The 15,969-nt window shown below is 41.5% G+C and overlaps 1 protein-coding gene across 12 annotated transcripts in view; it reads right to left on the bottom strand.

Moving 5' to 3' along the window:
* LOC115655737 (cohesin subunit SA-2-like) overlaps positions 1–15,969 on the bottom strand; it is a 111,879-nt gene that overhangs the window by 89,940 nt on the left and 5,970 nt on the right. For 7 of the 12 annotated variants that reach the window (XR_004001494.1, XR_004001489.1, XR_004001490.1 and 4 more), the window contains 5 exons: positions 14,918–15,016; positions 11,617–11,762; positions 5,422–5,506; positions 4,390–4,539; positions 2,178–2,274 (listed from right to left, as the gene is read on the bottom strand). Coding sequence is in view for 8 of the 12 variants with exons in the window: in XM_030571517.1 (XP_030427377.1) it covers positions 2,178–2,274; positions 4,390–4,539; positions 5,422–5,506; positions 11,617–11,666 (382 nt within the window). In the remaining 4 variants the exon portion in view is untranslated. Of the gene's footprint in view, positions 1–590; positions 625–2,177; positions 2,275–4,389; positions 4,540–5,421; positions 5,507–6,689; positions 6,829–11,616; positions 11,763–12,181; positions 12,501–14,851; positions 15,017–15,969 lie in introns of those variants that run through there. The other 5 variants (XM_030571536.1, XM_030571488.1, XM_030571527.1 and 2 more) reach the window with 5 other exon arrangements.

Raw genomic sequence — 15,969 nt, 5'->3', positions numbered from 1 at the left:
CCATTATATGCATATAATGCTCAATAAAGTTAAGGGGACTTGTGTGTCCAAAGGCTGAAGAATTTGGCCATCATTAATCTTGATATGTCTAGAGCCCATTAAAACAAACAATCCGCTTCTGTATAAGTGATCTATTATAAAGGGAATTTCTGTCCCAAGGAAACTGTCCAGCAAAAGGATATGCCTATTGTGACACTCTGTATCTCGGGGGAACACCATGCACCCCCATGTCCATCCTTATAATATGATTGTGTGGTATCCAATGCTAAGTTTGTCATGTTGGGTGTCTTCAGAAGGCTCATGATGCACTGAGCATTGCTGTTATAGTAATGTTATGTTACAGGTTGTAATTTCATGTATGTAGTTATGAGGCTGAAAATGTGTCCTCATGGCTTAAAACAAGCCCAGACAAAACTCTCTAGGAACAAAGGGGCAGTTCAACCCTCATCAGGGCAAGTATGGGACAAACCCAGCCCAGCCTCAAAGGAACAAAGGACACTGGTCTAGACAGCAAAAAAGGATCTGTTGAACTCTCAGGCGCATCACCCCCGTTCCCTTGGTCAGTCGGACTACGATGAGGTAATGCTCACCTGACCCTGAAGGAAGGAGCAAAGCCAAGAGGGAAGAAAGAACATGATAAAAGGGAGAGACGTTTGCCATGCTCTTCCTCTCTCTTCCACTTCCATCTATAGACACCACCACCAAACGACTGAAGCGCTGATCAAAGGGAGGAGTCTGGCTGAAGGGCAACCAGCCAGCCTTTGGTGAGAAGCATCTAAGTTTGTAAGGGCACTGAAGGTGTTAAGATCAGTTTATAATGCGCTTTGCTTTTATTTCATTTGACCAAATCTGACTTCTTGTTCTTTGACTTATAATTACTTAAAATCTATCTTTTGTAGTTAATATATTTGTTTGTTTATTCTACCTGAAGCTGTGCATTTGGTTTGAGGCATGTCAGAGACTCCCCTGGAGATAACAAGCCTGGTGCATATCAATATATTTGTTAAATTGGCAAACTCATAAGCTTGCACCGTCCAGCAGGCATAACTGGACACTGCAAGATGGAGGTTCCTAGGGTTGTGTCTGGGACTGGAGATATTGGCTAGTGTCATTCGGTTGTACAATCCAAGCAGCTTACATGCCAGAGGCTGTGCGTGAACAACCCAGGAGTGGGGGGTGTCATAGTATCTTTCCCAATTCTGAACCTTAGTGTCCAAAATATGGGTACTAGCATGAATTCCCCTAAGCTTAATTACCTGCTTAGATCTGATAAGCTGCCACCAATAAGGAATTCGAGTGCATGATACACTCTGGTCCCCCCAAAACCTTCCCTGGGGACCCCCAAGACCCAGGATCTTAACACAAGGAAAGTAAACCCCTTTCCTCACCGTTGCCTTTGTCAGCCTTCCCCTCCCTGGGTTACCCTGGAAGATTACTGTGATTCAAACCCCTTGAATCACAACACAGAGAAATTAGGTCTCCTGGAGAGAGAGATAGATTCACGCTCCGTGAATCTAAAACAAAGGGATTCCACCCTTCCCCTCCCTTCTCCTTCCCTGTTAAGTACAGACTCAATTCCCTTGAGCCTCAACAAGGGGAAAAAAATTAGACAGGTCTTAAAAGCAAAACTTTTAATAAAAAGAAAGAAAAAAGTAAAAGGTCTATTTCTGCAATTTAGATGGTAAAAAGTTACAGGATCTGTCGGCTTAAGAAATTGGAGAAACAGACTCCTCCAATAGAAATACAATTTAAAATACTTCCAGCCAAATACACATTCGCACATAAAGGAAAACAAATAAAAAGACTATACCGCCTTTCTACCTTTATACTTACAAAATTGGAATAGAAGATCAGAGAGCCTGTAGGTACGTGTGGTCACTCTCAGAGCCCAGAGAGAACAAAGCAAAACCCAAAAAACACAAACAAAGGCTTCCCTCCACCGAGATTTGAAAGTATATTGTCTCCTGATTGGTCCTCTGGTCAGATGTTGCAGGTCACTGTTTGTTAACCCTTTACAGGTGAAAGAGACATTAACCCGTAGCTATCTGTTTATGACAGGGGGTCTCACAGCAGAGCAGGGTAAGGCTGACTCCCAGAGTCAATGATTGGAGTGACCTAGCAGATCACCGGTCCAGATAACACCAGGGGAACATGAAACCTATATGATACTGAATTACCTTGACAGCCTGAGCACTGAATGTAGAAGTTGATCAGATCTAGAAGTGCCACATCTCGATCTTGGATATAAGCTTCAACCCAGTCATCCACCACAGACTAAAATAGATTACAGAAGAAAAAAAAACAGTTATCAAAGGCTAAACAAGGTGTGATATGTTCCAGCCTGGGAAATTCTTAATATAGTATGTCTTACACTATTCTGTCACTAATAGTTATAAAAAATAGATATCCAGAATAAGTTGTCCACTATTTGGTTATGGCCACCACATTATGTGTGCATGCAACTCCTTCTGAAGCAAAGTAAACTGTTAGAACAGTATTCCCAGAACTGCACACTCCCCTATATGCCAGGCTAGAACAAACTCAGGATATGCTAGAACAAAACAAAATAGCTGCTCTCAAAACAACAAAAACCCCAATGTTTATATCGAAATTCTTTCTTAGAGTTTCATAAACAAAAGAAAATAAAAAAGGCAGTTGGGCACCATCACTAATCAATATCATAAATATTTTACAAGATTCGTATCATACAAAAATCGTTACCAAAACGTATTTGAGAAATTTACATATACTGTATCAGCCATTAGAGACAGGGTATACTATAAACACTGGTATTAAAGAAAAACCATCAGCTTTAAAAAAAAAATACTTCTATCTAAAGTTTGCCACCTGCTGTTGTTACAGACAGCACCTAAGATGACTAACTGAAAGAGATGAGGAAAAAAAGTTTTACTTTCATTTAATTTCATTCATTCCAAGGCCAGAAGGGACCACTGTGACCATCTAGTCTGACCTCCTGTGTAACACAGGACATAAAACTTCCCCGAAATAATTCCTTTTGAACTAGCGCTTACCTTAAAATAAATCCAATCTTGATTTTAAAATTGTCAGTGATGGAGAATCCACCATCACCCTTGCTAAATTCTTCCAGTGGTTAAATTACTCCCACTGGTATGAATGACAATGAAGAGTCACTGGGCTAGGGAGAGTGAGAATGATGATTTAGCCTGGTGGTTAGGACTCTCACTTGGGATGTGGAAGACTCAAGTCCAAACCCTATTCCTGGGACTGCATTCAGTGAAACAACTTCAACAGAAGAGACTGAGACCCCCTTCCACACAGCTCTGTGGGTAGGGCCCTGACCTGAGAGGTGGGAGATCTAGGTTCAAATCCATTCTCCAAATCAGACAGGGGGGAAACTGAACCCTGGTCTCTTTCATCATAGGTGAGTGACAAACACTGGGCTGAAAGTTACAAGGAAAGTAGCACCACCACCTTCTCACCCCATTTTGGGAATCTAGACCTCTAAGAAAAAGCTACAAACATGTTTTTTGATTTGCCAAAAAAAATTCACAATTTTCAGATCTAGTTAAACCCAAACCAAAATTGTTTTCAATTTTTTTCTAAGGTCAGTGAACAGAATGTAGTTTATTTGCCCAGCTCTAAATGTAAATTTAAAAAGTGGTGACCCTAAAGCCCTGATTCTGCAAGATGATTAACCTGTGTGGACCCTATGCCTGAAGTTGCCCACTAAAGTTAATGAGGCTCTTCAAGGGAACAGAGATTCACTTTCACAAAGCCCCTTGAAAAACTGGGGCCTACAGTCCAGAATATATATTAAATAAAAAGGGTATGGGGGAAGCACTTCTTTGATTTCATAAGGATTTCTTCAGCACAGAAGAAACTTACTGACTATACAGGGAAACTGACTACTTACAAAACATTGTCAAACTGGGAGGGCAGGGGAAATAGTAGCCAGGACTTCCTAAAAGGGATGCCTAAAGTTAGTCTCTTACAGCCACATTTAGGCACTTAAGAAGCTTGGTTTTCAAGAGCCCTGAGCTCCTTATAGCTTCCACTGAAGCCAATGGGAACCACTAGGTTTTGAAAAATCAGATGCCTTTTTAGGTGTTTAAATATTGCTTCTGGGGCCTGGCTTTAGGCACCTTTTGTTTGGAAATCCCTGCCCAAGTTTTCTCACTCACTTCTTTCACAATTACAGTAATCGTGTTACTTGTAAGTCTAGGAATTAAAAAAAATTTCACACAAGTGTCATTTTTCAAGTTGACTGGATAACAAAGACTACACAAAGACTCAACAGATTTCAAAATTAAACCAGAAGTTCTTGAGATGTATTTAACAGAAATCATTGTGTGTCCATTTCCCCTCCCAGCAGGTAGAATGTCAATTCAGTCCAGGAACTGAAAGTACCTGCATTGCCCTCTTGCCCATGCTGACCACTTCAAACAATGTAACTGCTTCAACCACTTCTCCATTCTGCGGCTGGCTTGGGCTTCTCCTGCTCCTGGAAGAATTTCTTCGTACACGTGCACACTGTTCTTGGACCTTCCTTTTCCCTCTCTAAAACCATTCAAGAGAAGATGTGTAACCATAAGACAAGTAATGGCCATCCACACAAATGCAGGCTCCCTAGACGTACAGTGTTCTGTCCTCTAGCAATATGAGCCTGTTACTCCCATTTCAACATTTTCCCAGGATTTCATAGAAGATATGTGTAAATGTTGTCTGACTGCCAGTGTAGGGTGACCAGACAGCAAGTGTGAAAATCGGAAACGGGGGGGAGAATATGCGCCTACAGAAGAAAATGCCCCAAATATCAGGGCTGCCCCTATAAAATAGGGACATCTGGTCAACCTATGCCAGTGGCAAGGAACTATCAAGTAGGGCAGTATGGGGATGGGATAAAGAAGAGGATATGCCAGGTGAAGATTCCTTTTGCAAGAACATCCTTACGTAGGAGAGTGTAACTGGTGAGCAGTTGCCAAGTGGTTGCCTCTGAAAGGGCCTGGGGCAACAATGATAGTTATTTCTGAATGGGGGTTTGGTAAGCAAACATGGAGACTTACCTATTTGCTTGCAGGATAAGCACTGCATTGGCATTAATGTCAGCTGCACATACTGTGCATTTAAGGAAGCTTACATCCCAAAGAGGGTTGCCAACCCTGCAGGATTGTCCTGGACTCTTCAGGAATTAATCTTTAATTAAAGATTATGTCATCTGATGAAACCTCCAGGAATATGTCCAATCACAGTTGGCAACCCTAATCCCAAAGTGACCTGATTGTGACTCCTGATGCCAACAGAATTTTGGATCAAACTAGCCAGGAAACGAGAGGTGAGAGGCTCTTTATCCCCATTGTCAATGCCATGCAATATCCCACCCACTTTTCTCTTATTCAGTGTAACAGGCTACCAATTTGTATAATGAAAGCATGAACTCACTGGGGTTTGCAAGTTGCCATTCCTCAGACAGCTGCCACTCTGTACAGTGGACTCAGGCACAGTCTCATCATGGATAGCATTTTCTCTGGAGCACAATAAACAGAAAATATTGAAGGGTATATAGGACTTCTCCTGTGAACAAACTGATCTGCACCCATGTTATAAACAGATAAGTAAGAGTTAATAGAACAGAAGTACTTCATATTTCTTTTGCCTGTAAAGGGTTAACAAGATCAGTGAGCCTGGCTGTCACCTGACCAGAGGACCAATCAGGGGACATGATACTTTCAAATCTTGAGGGAGGGAAGTTTTTGTGTGTGCTGTTAGTGTTTGGTTGTTGTTCTCTCTGGGTTCTGAGAGTGACCAGACGTGCAACCAGGTTTCTCTCCAATCTCTCTGATACAGTCTCTTATATGTCCAGAATAGTAAGTACTAGGTAGATAAAGCGAGTTAGGCTTATGTTTGTTTTCTTTATTTGCAAATGTGTATTTGGCTGGAAGGAGTTCAAATTCGTATTTTGCTGAAAGGATTTTAATTTGTACTTGTATACTTAGGCTGGGAGGGTATTTCCAGTGTCTATAGCTGAAAGACCCTGTAACATATTCCATCTTAAATTTACAAAGATAATTTTTACTGTTTTTTCTTTCTTTAATTAAAAGCCTTTCTTGTTAAAGAACCTGATTGTTTTTTTATTCTGGTGAGACCCCAGGGGACTGGGTCTGGATCCACTAGGGAATTGATGGGGGAGAGAAAGGTTAATTTTCTCTCTGTGTTAGGATTACTTTCTCTCTCAGGGAGAGTCTGGGAGGAGGAGAGAGAAGGAAGGGGGAAGGTGAATTTTCCTCTCTGTTTTAAGATTCAAGGAGTTTGAATCACAGTGATCTTCCAGGGTAACCCAGGGAGGGGAAGCCTGGGAGAGGCAATGGTGAGGGAAAGAGTTTACTTTCCTTGTGTTAAGATCCAGAGGGTCTGGGTCTTGGGGGTCCCCGGGCAAGATTTTGGGGGGACCAGAGTGTACCAGGCACTGGAATTCCTGGTTGGTGGCAGCGCTACAAGTACTAAGCTGGTAATTGAGCTTAGAGGAATTCATGCTGGTACCCCATCTTTTGGACGCTAAGGTTAAGAGTGGGGAATTATACCATGACAACCCAAATAACAGATTTTCAATGTCTCCAGAATAGGCCAAGTGGCTTTCAGAGCTCAGGAAGTTCAATATTATGGGGTCAACATTTAGGAGGAAGATAAAGCATACTCATGGCCTATTTTACCTCTGCATAATCCTCACATTGGATTTTGAAGCCATTTGATTAATCTGCTATGAAATGACATATTTTCTCAGCATTTTCCACACTGAACAATATGTTTTAGCAAAGGCCATTTCTAAGCTGTCTTAAATGAACTCATTGCCTACCAGCAGACAAGAAAAGATGGGGAAAAAGTTAATAGGGATGGTAACCACTTTTCATTCTATAATTATGCCTAATTTGATATTCACTTTTAATCATAAAGAATAGGGAATCCAATTATTTTTCACAACTATCTACACAACAAAAAGGCGAACTAAGAAAAATGACTACTTAATGGGGAACAATATTCATGGAGAATATCACATCAGTAACACAGTCACTATCAGTGATATGTGAGAAGAGGCCCATCAAAAGTATCTGAAATTTTAAAGATTAATGGATTTTTAAGGCCAGACAGGACCATTAAATCATCTAGTTTAACTTCTTGTATAACATGGGCCACAGACTTTCATCCAGTTACTCCTGTATTAAGTGAAATAAAATACAACATTGAAGCTTACTGACTTATCAATTTCCTTAGAACCCTACATGGGGCAAATTTGCTCCCTGCTCCTTCAACTAACTCTGCAGTCTGCAGAGCAGACCCCTGCAACTGCATAGAGGCAGCTGAAGAATTGAGGGTCCACTGTATTTTATTGGTGATAATAAATGGCAGGTTTTGTTGAAACATTTAAATTTACCTCTTTGGACCTACTGGGCTGCTCAGTATCAGCAGAATTAGGACCTCAATAGCTGTCATATAGTTTAAGTATCATTCTGCATAACACCCAGATCCTACAAACATTTTTGCACGGGCTTAAGTGTGTAGCTACATTGGTTTCTATGTGACGCCTCACCATATACCTCAACCCCAATATAATGCGACTCAATATAACACAAATGTGGATAGAACGCGGTAAAACAGCGCTCCGGGGGGGGCGGGGCTGCGCACTCCGATGGATCAAAGCAAGTTCGATATAACGTAATTTCACCTATAACGCAGTAAGATTTTTTGGCTCTCATGAACAGCGTTATATCGGGGTAGAGGTGTAGTACAATTAAAAATGTACATAAGCGTTTGAAGGATTGAGTGCTAAAACAGGAATCCAGGGTGAGTAAGATCTTAGGTAAATTTTACTAATTTAGAAGATGTTTGACTGTAGAGAGATGGATTAAATGTAATAGCTAAGTCAGGCTGTTACATGCAAGAATTATTAAATGTTTCTCTTTGATTTATTATCTTCTGAGCTGCAGACAGTAAGTGACTCAGTCAAATGCTGTTTAAACCATTCTAGTTCAAAACTGCAGAAGTTAAAAACCTAAATATACATTTAGCTTGTTTTTTCAGCACATACTCTTTTCCTGATCCCAGACGGATCTTCCCAGACATTAATCTTTTGTAGCCCACTAACTAATTAAAAAGATTCAAGATAGTGTACTTTGTTTTGTTCTTCTACCTAATTAATTTCTCTCTCCCTTGGTTTTGAAGCTGGGTGTAACATTACATAGCTAGGCTAACACGTTCTTACTTGTGCTGTTTTACTAGAACACTACCACATGGCATAGCCAATCACTTCACTACTTGCCCAGCCCTACTGTCACAATTAAAATACTTGTCATAATGCTCACTACAATTTTGAACTCTTGCCCCTCAATTCTTCCCATATAATGTACATCAATATATTTGTACCATTCTATGGTACAAAGATGCTAGGCACATTTCACAGCTGCCATAATCAAATCCTGAAGTAATACAGTTCTTAAGTTATGGGAAAAGTAAAGATCTCATTGTAGGACAACTCAACCCAGGTCTTGTCTGAGCATGCAGATTACTACTTATAAGAACTGTTTAGTATTCAGTTCAACTAGAACTTTATATCATGCAGATCTTTCCCAGGCCCCTCACAGAAGCCTGAAAGGTGATCTACAAATAAGGCTTGATAAGGTTTCTTTCCCCACTCTGAACTCTAGGGTACAGATGTGGAGACCTGCATGGACACTTTTAAGCCTAATTACTAGCTTAGCTTTGGTATACTGCCACCACGCAGAATTTTAGTGTCTGGGGCACTCTTTGTTACCCCAAAACTTCGTCCCCTCCCTGGGTTGCCTTGAGGGACTTCACCAATTCCCTGGTGAACACAGATCCAAACCCCTTGAATCTTAAAACAAGGAGAAATTTACCATCCCCCTTCTTTCCCCCCACCAATCCCTGGTGAGTCCAGTTCCAATCCCCTTGAATCTTAAAACAAGGAAAAATCAATCAGGTTCTTAAAAAGAAAGCTTTTAATTAAAGAAAGAAAAGGTAAAAATTATCTCTGTAAAATCAGGATGGAAAATGCTTTACAGGGTGATCAGATTCCTATAGACCAGAGGGACCCCCTCCAGCCTTAGGTTCAAAGTTACAGCAAACAGAGGTAAAATCCTTCCAGCAAAACAGAAACGTTTACAAGTTGAGGAAACAAAAATAAGACTAACACGCCTTGCCTGGCTAATTACTTACAAGTTTGAAACATGAGAGACTGATTCAGAAAGATTTGGAGAGCCTGGATGTACGTCTGGTCCCTCTTAGTCCCAAGAGCGAACAACGAACAAAACAAAAAGCACAAACAAATACTTCCCTCCACCAAGATTTGAAAGTATCTTGTCCCCCTATTGGTCCTCTGGTCAGGTGTCAGCCAGGTTTACTGAGCTTCTTAACCCTTTACAGGTAAAAGAGACATTAACCCTTAACTATCTGTTTATGACACGCCCCCCAAATCTCAGACAGTGTGGAACCACACTAGAGGTGATTTCTTCCTAGAACTTTAGAATAAATAGATTAATAAAACACATGCACCTTTACATATACTACTAATTATGTAAAACTACAAGATTTTCCACATTTCAAGGACAATTTTTAACCAGTTGATTCTGGGAAACTTTCACGGGAGAGTGCATCAGCTACTACGTTAGAAGCTCCTGAAATGTGTTGAATTTCAAAATCAAAATCTTGGAGAGCTAAACTCCATTGAAGCAGTTTTTTGTTGTTTGTCTTGGCAGTATGAAGCCACTTTAGCACAGCATGGTCGGTTTGTAGCTGGAAACGCCGTCCCCAAACGTATGGGCATAGCTTTTCCAGGGCATACACAATGGCGTAGCATTCTTTTTCACTGATTGACCAGTGGCTTTCCCTCTCAGACAGTTTTTTGCTGAGAAACACGACAGGATGAAATTCTTGATCCGGTCCTTCCTACATTAAAACTGCTCCTACACCACGCTTAGATGCATCTGTGGTTACTAGAAATAGTTTGTTAAAGTCTGGGGCCCTTAGCACAGGGTCAGACATGAGTGTTACCTTAAGCTGGGTAAAGGCCTTCTGACACTTTATATCATGCAGATCTTTCCCAGGCCTCTCACAGAAGCCTGAAAGGTGATCTACAAATAAGGCTCTTATCGGAAAATCATCTCTGAATTCAACAGTGTTACACAAGGGATGAATTTGGCCAATGGCATTTACTTGACAAAAGTGCCATAGGCCTTCCACTAACTAGGCCATGAAGAGCAGCCATGCAAAAAATACTGAAGCTCCAACATTTTAGATCACTTGAAATATTGGGTTGCCTCTGTTCCCACTGCACTGTGATGCCACAGAAAGCACCATGCTGTAACATAACCCCACCAACCTAGAAAGAGTCAGTAACGTATCTTTGAGCATATTGCTCTGTTTTTTAAAAAATAATTTGACAAGAGCAAATTACATGTTGCATACTTTTCCTTCCATCCTCCTTTCTATTATCTGTAGGGTTTCTATTTAGATTAGAAATTATTTGGGGCAAGGACCCATTATCTTGTATGTACAATAGGCTCCTTACAGATCTCAATGCATTATACAAATGATACATTTTAAAAACACATCCAAAAAACACACAAGGAGAGTCTTACACATGAGTCATATTAGGAGAGTACCAACTGACCACTGCAGAAGTCAGAAAGAATACACCTCAGGATGAGGTAGGAAAACACCCTCTCATTTAAACAGAAACAGTAAGTGTTCACCATCATACACTAGGTACGGATTGGTGTTAGTTCCAGAAAGATGATAGCCTATTTCAAGCTCCTCTAATCTGTTTCCTGCCTTTCTTTATCCTTCAAGAAGGCCTGGAAAATCTCTCCCATTAAACACAATGCCAAGCAAATTCTTAAATACAGCATGAAGAACTCTGCATCCTGGAAGACTATGAAGCAACCAAAGGATGCTGATCTAGGTGAAGCCCTTTATCAGTGGTGAAAGGGGAGGGCATTCCTATTAGTGATCCTTTACTATGTGAGAAGGCTAAGAGCTTTAATCAAGCTTTAGGAGGAGATGCTGGTTGCTCTGCTAGTCAGGCATGGCTCAGTCAGTTTAAAAAGCATGACAACACCCGGCAACTAACAGTCACCAGGGAAAAGCTGTCTGCCAATTTGGGAGTTATTTCTGACTATCAAAAAAAAATACTGCAAGATATCTTAGCCAAGCACAACTTGTCACCGGAAAAAGTTTATAATTGTGATAAGACAGGCTTGTACTAGAAGATATTGCCATCAAAAACACTTAATACCAGAACATAAAGATCTGTGCCTGGCTACAAGCAAAGCAAAGAATGTTCAGCAATCCTGGCCTGTGCTAATGTCAGTGGCACATACATGCTCCCATTAACTGTCATTGGTAAAGCGAAGAATCCATGTGCACTTAAAAATGCACTTATGGATGCTTTGCCCGTCATCTACAAATCACAGGGGAAAGTACGGATGGATAGTTCTTTGTTTCGTGATTTTTTTTTAAAACTTTTATATCAAGCATATGGGTTCATCTGAATGAAGAAAACATCCCACCAAAAGCTATCTTGCTGCTGGACAACACACCCGCTCACCCTGACAACGGAGGGCTTACCTCCCAAGATGACCCAATCTTCTGTTTTTTTCTCCTTCCAAACGTAACATCTCTTGTGCAGCCTATGGACCAAGGAGTGCTGGAGAGTCTAAAATGGCACTATAAATGGCATCTTCTTAATCGACCACTGATATCTGATGAAGCATCTGAGAATGAAAACAACATGTTGCAGCACTGGAAAAAAAAATCAGTTATCAAGAATGCTATATATAGGGTTGCAGAAGCCTGGAAAGACATCCCCGGGTCAAGCTTACAAAAATTGTGGAAAAATCTGTGTCCTGCAGTTATTGCTAACACTTAGGAAAGTGAACTTGCAGCTGCAACAGCAATATTAGCAGCTGAAGAGGAGACCAATGCATTTATTGACCTCCTCCACAGACTTCCTGGCTGCACAGAAGTTGACAAAGATGATGTTACAGATTGGCTTGAAAATGATTGATGCTAATGACCCTGGCTATCAGTTACTGGATGATGCCAAAATCATGCAGACTGTACACTACAGGCAAACAGAGATTACGAAGTTGAAGATTCTGCCAAGGAAGAATTGACAGAAAAAATTTCTCACTGCAATGCTGCAAGAGCAGGAAACCTCTTCCTTCCGTACTTGAGGCAACAGCCCGGTATCGACCCCACTGAACTGTGGTTAATGAAGCGACTTTGTGATTGCACCATGAAGAGAACCTCTCATCTAAAAAACACTGTAAAGAAGGGGACTATATTTTAAGGCTTGAGTTTATCATTTCCGCATTTTTAAAAACTGGTAGTCTCCACTAGCAATAACTGCAGGCAGTAAATAAAGAAGGGAGCTATGTTTTAATGCTTTGTCATTATCATTTTTGCATTTTTTATAAATTGTACTGTTTGCGATGTTACAAGTAACCATGCAAAACAGAAATGGTACCTGGTGTAACATTAGACAGACTTTGTAGACGGTCTCTATAATGTTCAAGATTAATGACTAAAGAGTGTAAAAATGATCAATACAACTTGTTAAAAATTCATGTCAGTATTCCTGTTAATAAATTAACAAAACATTGTTTGTAAGAACTAACACTTTGTATATTCTGTTACATAGATTAAAAGGGGGGGTACGTTTTAATGCTTTTTCTGGCAGGGATCAGCTGGTTTAAAAACAACTCTGCATCTTAAAATAACGGCATGAAAGCTCTTTGCCCATTCTCCTGATTATCTGAATTTTTGATTCTCTGATTTGGTCCTGGTCCCAATTATATAGTTACATTTTGCTGTTAGTTTTTGTGTCTTTTGCTAGTTACTTCTAAATGGATTATCTCCTCTCAGATACACATGTGCAACCCCCATTGATTTCAATGAGGCTGCATAGGTGTAACTGTGGGCAGACTGTCATATGACATATTATGAAAGTATAATATGTGCCATACCTTCTGAAGTGCCCACAATATCTATCATTCATTTCTACCTAGGTTTCTATTTCAGACAGGAATTTACTGGAAGGCAAGAAGACCTCAAATTTTTATCAAAAAGAGGTAGAGACAAGTAGTGCATCTCCAAGCTCCTGCAGAACCCAAATGAGATGACAGCACCCTGGAGAAGACCTGTTTTGGAGGTGGTGAGATTAGCAAGTAACTTATTAAAATTTAGGTTCAGCTTAGTGAAGATGCAAAAAAACACATAAGAACTGCACAAAAGTTCTTCTTCTGAATTTAAACAATTTTGCCTGTTTTAGTTTTGTTGTTTCATGTATCCATTCCCTATTTATTCCTTGACTAAGGTTTGTAATGGTTGTAAATATTGTTACAAATCTAATCTGTATTTTTGCTTACACAGCAATAGTGTTGCTTGTAATATGAAACAACCTAAGAACTGCCATACTGGGTCAAACCAGTGGTCCATCTATCCCAATATTCTGTCTCCAACAGTGGCCAGAGTCAGAGCTTCAGGTGGAATATCTAGAACAGGGTAATTTTGGAAAAAGCCTCCCGTCTTCCCCTCCCAGCTTTTGGCAGTCAGATTTAGGCCACCCTGAGCATGAAGTCATTGATGGATCTATCCTCCACGAACTTATCTAGTTCTTTTTTTAACTCAGTTATACTTTTGGCCATCTTAACATTCTATGGCAATGAATTCCACAGGTTAGCTGTGCTTTGTGTGAAAAAGTATTTCCTCTTGTTTGTATTGTATTTAATTCCTCTTTCTGTTTGTTCAGCATGGAGAGTTCACATAGCATTTCCTGCTGACCATGCTGCCTTTCCACAGCAAACACTCTCCCGCCTGAAGTACATCAGTTATTGGATCTGCTGAGTCTGTGAGGAGAGGCAGCTTTGCAATCACAGCTCTGCTCCAGCCGTAGGAACTTTGATACCTATGGGCAGATTGCTCGTGGCATGGAGGACAAGGGGCATGAAAGGGACATGCAGCAGTGCCATGCTAAGATCAAGGAGCTGAGGCAGGGGTACCAGAAGGCAAAGGAGGCCAATTGTCAGTCTAGTGTATTGCCAAAGACATGCCATTTATTTACCAGGAGCTGCATGCCATCCTCAGAGGTGACCCCACCTTCACCACCAAGAGCCCTATGTATATGTAGGGGGCTGGACACAGCAGCCAGCAGGTTGAACCCCGAGGATGAAGTGGTGGATGATGAAGTGGAGTTGAAGATGGGACAGGCAACTGGGACATCCACTGGCGTGGGGAGCCAGGGCCTCTTTTTTAACTTTGGAGGGGTCTAGCCAGTCTCAGCACTCCAGCTGTGGTATGCATGACACACAAAAGGGAAGCTCCGGTAAGTATCCGCTGTGCTTTGGTACTGCAGGGAGACATGATGTAGCCCTCTGCTTTTTTTCCCCAGGGAAGAAGAGGGATAGAAATAACCAATACAACTTTCCTGGAGGTACTTTGTAATCCTCTGCTGAAGGTTCCTTGGGAGGGCAGCCTTGTTTCTTCCCCCACAGTAGAAAAGTTGCTGCACCAATCAGCAATTACCTGTGTAGGCATCAAAGCAGCACACAGGCAAGCAGCATACAGACCCAGTATGTAGTTCCATGCATGCAGGAGCTGCATCCTTGCATCACTGGTTACCCTCAAGAGTGAGGTGTTAGCTGCTATCAACCCCGACAGTATAAAATGGTGCCAGTATTCATAATAGTGGCCCTAAGTGTTTGTATTGATACCCTTGGGAATCCCACCCTTTCTCCCAGCTTGCCCCTTTCTCCCCACCCCAGGCCAAACTCATCATTACGGCTCTTCCCGTGCTGTGTACCTGCTAAGGGAAAGAAAGAAAGTGGTGTATCTAACTTGTATGAATCAAGGCTATGAGTGCACTCACAACAGTGCCTCCGTCTATCGTTTCTTTAGCTTTTGCAGATGCTCCCTTGAGGATCTCCTCCTGCACACTGGCTGAGCAGCTCTCTCTGATAAGACAAACCTGGAGGAGTAAGGAAAACATTCAGGGAGATGTTGCAATCATCTGATGCTACTTATAGTGAGCAGAGAGCATGGAGAGAGATTGAAAAACTGAAAATGGATAGCCAGGAGAGAAAACGGGCAGGAGCAGATGATACACCTGCTGGAGGACCAAACAGACATGCTGAGGTCCCTGATTACACTGCAGGCAGAACACATGGGCTCACCTCTCCCTGCAGCCTATACAGAACTTCCTTCCATTCCCTCCCCAAACTCCACACACACATTCCTCGCATGTTCCTTGGCTGTCACAGTACCCCATGCATTCCACCCTTTGGGACATGTTTCACAATAACAGCTGGACCTACACCCAGCTGTGAGAGCTTCATTTCAAAAAGCGCTCTTCAGTATCATGTCCCTTGTGGAAAACAGAAATGTTTGTATAGCTGATGAATAAAAATGTACATATAAAAATAAAATGAATATTTATTTGCCTGTAACACGTGGTGGTTGCTGCTGAAATTCATACACAGTGGCAATCGGTGCATTAGCAGACTACAATTAATGCACACGCGGAAATCATTAAAAGGCTCATACTACAGTGAAAGAAAGCAATGCCTGGCTCAATGCATTAAAGAAAAACACATCACTGGGGCCCCTTCTCAAAATGCTCCTGCAAAGTCTCCCTGATTCAGATAGCCCGCCCTTCCTCCCTCCCCCCGCTGAACCCCTCTAACAGCTCTGGTATTTGGCTACTCAAAAGCAGCTGCCAGTTCATCTACCTCAATGTTCCACCCCTGCGGAAACTTTTCCCCCTTAGCGTCACAAATGTTATGCAGAGCACAGCAGGCTGCTATGACCATGTGCATTTTCCTGAGGTCTAAGCTACCAAAAGGCAGCACCAGTGACCCTTTAATCTGCCAAAGGCACATTCAACAGCCATTCTGCAACTGCTGAGCCTGTTGTTGAAGCACT

Source organism: Gopherus evgoodei, chromosome 1 (genome assembly GCF_007399415.2).
Source record: "Gopherus evgoodei ecotype Sinaloan lineage chromosome 1, rGopEvg1_v1.p, whole genome shotgun sequence".
Classification (NCBI taxonomy): Eukaryota; Metazoa; Chordata; order Testudines; family Testudinidae; genus Gopherus; species Gopherus evgoodei.
This window is presented reverse-complemented; position numbering and strand designations above follow the sequence as displayed.